Source organism: Propithecus coquereli, unplaced genomic scaffold, assembly GCF_000956105.1.
Source record: "Propithecus coquereli isolate 6110/MARCELLA unplaced genomic scaffold, Pcoq_1.0 Scaffold10, whole genome shotgun sequence".
NCBI lineage: Eukaryota > Metazoa > Chordata > Mammalia > Primates > Indriidae > Propithecus > Propithecus coquereli.
In genome coordinates, this window is record NW_012133858.1 from 7058985 (window position 1) to 7062047 (window position 3063).

Sequence of the window (3063 nt, forward strand, 5' to 3'; positions counted from 1 at the left end):
TTCCCTGCTCCCAAAAAAGTTGAGAGAGCAGACAAGAAAATGAATACTGATTGAATATCAAATTATAAAATATGATGACTAATTTAATATCTTATACTAACAAAGTTTTGGTGAGTTCATCACAAAGACACCTTTGGTAAATGATAAATACATTCACTACCAACAACTTTAATTCGGTCATTCACAAAATAGTCATACATATATTTTTCTTTATTGAGGTAGAATTTACATATATAATAAAATGCATCCATTTTAAGTATCCAATTCAAGCCAGGAGTACTTAGTACATACCTTTACAAGATTTCTTTTCTCAGGGAGCAACCTGAAAATAATGACATAAAACATAAGAATGGCCTCTCTGAGGCAGAGCACTTCTCATCTGTTCAGGATGCATCTGTCAAGAGACCCAAGGAATGCTGTGTGGAAGCATACAAAAACTATCTTCCAAAATTTCAACTTACCTCAATGAATATTTGAGAGCTTACTCTGTGCCGAAGCATGGTGCTAAGCACGATCATAAGTTATCTGATTCATTGGGGATGTTAAGGATAGGGAAAGACATCAACTATTAACAGCTCTTCATAGACTACTATGGATTCATAATTTATCTGTTTTCTGGACTCTTCTTATACTAAATAAAAATTAGACTATATAATCTGTCTGGTTAACAATTTTGTAAACTTTATTATTATTATTTATATTACTATTTCCTTTTATTTTTCCTCTAAGTACTTACTGAGGAGTACCTTCTAGGTCTGTTGTTGACCACATCCAAGTAGATCCACATTTGTTCTGTTTAAATTATTCATGATGTCTAGACTTTCACAATATCCCATGGCCTTTATCTTTTCAGACTAAAATGCATTTTTTACTTAATTCCACCTTGATGTTACACTAGCCCCTTTTTAGTTTCATCTATGGACTTTTTCTACTTCAGGTAACAGATTTTTAGTATTTAGATTCATAATAAAAAAGATGACAAAATATGGTATACTTACTCTTCAATACTTTTATCATAGACAGTCTTGATTCTCAAATGCTCATCAACATCTCTCTTTACAACATGATTTGCCTTAAGATCAACTTTATTTATGACCTAAAAAAAGAGAATAGATTTGAAAAAATTTTTTAAAACACAGATTAGCCAATCGAAATCCAAACTTAAAATTAATGAACTAAATTTCTAGCATAATACTCAGAGGGAAAGTCCCTTAGCTCATATTCCACCATTTCAGCATTTCTGAACCTCAAACATCTCTAATGCAAATACAATCATCTGGGAGGCAAGTACTATGAACTTGAGTCACACAACTAAATCATTATGGTACAGCAGATGACAAAAAGCTTTTAGGTTTCTGTCGCTTATTTGCAGTTTCTTCAATAAATCCAGATTTGCTAATTTTCACTCTTTAGAAAATGACAGGAAGAGACCAAAAGTATCTTATTTTACATTAAAAGTTAAGACAAAACTTTCCTTACAAAAGAATGTTTTATTTGAATTTTTTTCTCCAGGTCTCATTTACAGGACTTTTTTCAGAGAGGAATAAAAGTCAATAAAAAAGATCTCAGCAGTATCAAATTTTTCTGTAACTCTTAAAGTAGAGAAGAAAAAAACGTGTTAGCTTACCTAAAAGTAAGCTATATACTATCTCATTCTTATAACGCCGGCAATAAACAACCACATTTTTCTTCTTATGCTTTATCTGAAGATTTATATAAGGAAAATAGAATTTTATATTTTGTAGAAAAACTTGGGAAAACGGGAGGGGGCTGAGGGATGAAAAATTACCTATCAGGTATAATGTATACTATTTGGGTAATGGGTACACTAAAAGCCCTGTCTTCAACACTATACAATTCATCCATGTATCAAAAAACCACTTGTACCCCCTAAATCTATTGAAATAAAAAAGAGCAAAACTACACTGTATGCTTTTGATCTATTAATATAATATAGTAACAGTTATAGATTTCCACAATACCTATTGCCTGCTCTACTATAATTGCCTGATACCCTACCTCTAGTCTTTTCCCTATTCCATTCCAAGCCGTATCTCCAGGTAATGATTTTATAGCCAGTAAAAAGTCATCACAAATGTATAAGCACAGCAAAGGGATATGGTATTCCCAGCTGCATTGCAGGAAACCAGCAGTCTAAAATCCCTAAGTTGATATCAAAGTCCTCCAGAAGCCAGTGGTTAAGGATCTGAATTCTAGAATTAGATTGCTGGGGTTCTATTCTTGGCTCCGCCACTTGCTAACTCTGTGATCCCAGGCAAGTTACATAACTTACCTGGAACCATGTTTTCTCGTGTGTAAAATGAGTAAAAGTACAAGTTAACATCTGTAAAGCTCACTGACATAAAATAAATGTTCAAAAAATGTTCACTATTACATTACCATTAAAACCACTTTTCCTACCTTCCTCCTACTACTCCTCATCCAGAAAATACTATTCAGTTTTCTGAACACAAATTATGATTTCTTGCCTCTTCATTTGCTCATGCTTGCTTATGTTTTTCTCTCTCTGGAATGGTCTTTCTACCTACTTCCATAAGTTAGAATCTTTCTCCTCTAGCATAAAGATTGCGGCACATGAGAAGAACTCTGGGCCAGGCGCGGTGGCTCACGCCTGTAATCCTAGCACTCTGGGAGGCTGAGGCAGGCAGATCGTTTGAGCTTAGGAGTTCGAGACCAGCCTGAGTAAGAGTGAGACCCTGTCTCTACTAAAAATAGAACGAAATTAGCTGGACAACTAAAAATATAAATATAAAAAATTAGCCGGGCATGGTGGTGCATGCCTATAGTCTCAGCTTCTCGGGAGGCTGAGGCAGGAGGATTGCTTGAGCCAGGAGTTTGAGGTTGCTGTGAGCTAGGCTGGCGCCACAGCACTCTAGCCCAGGCAACAGAGTGAGACGCTGTCTCAAAAAAAAAAAACAAAAAAAACAACTCAAACAGATCCTCTTTGATAGAAATTATCTCTCCTGCTTTTGGCTTCCATAGCACTACTTTCACAGTACATCATTATCTAGATTGTATAATCATCTGTATACTTTTCTGAAA

The 3063-nt window shown here is 34.8% G+C and overlaps 1 protein-coding gene across 1 annotated transcript in view; it reads right to left on the minus strand.

Moving 5' to 3' along the window:
* The window catches only part of LMLN (leishmanolysin-like (metallopeptidase M8 family)), an 87836-nt gene that overhangs the window by 76617 nt on the left and 8156 nt on the right, over nt 1–3063 (minus strand). The window contains exons 2-3 of the mRNA XM_012639672.1: nt 999–1096; nt 291–322 (exon numbers count right to left, since the gene is read on the minus strand). Coding sequence (XP_012495126.1) covers nt 291–322; nt 999–1096 — 130 coding nt within the window. The remainder of the gene's footprint in view (nt 1–290; nt 323–998; nt 1097–3063) is intronic.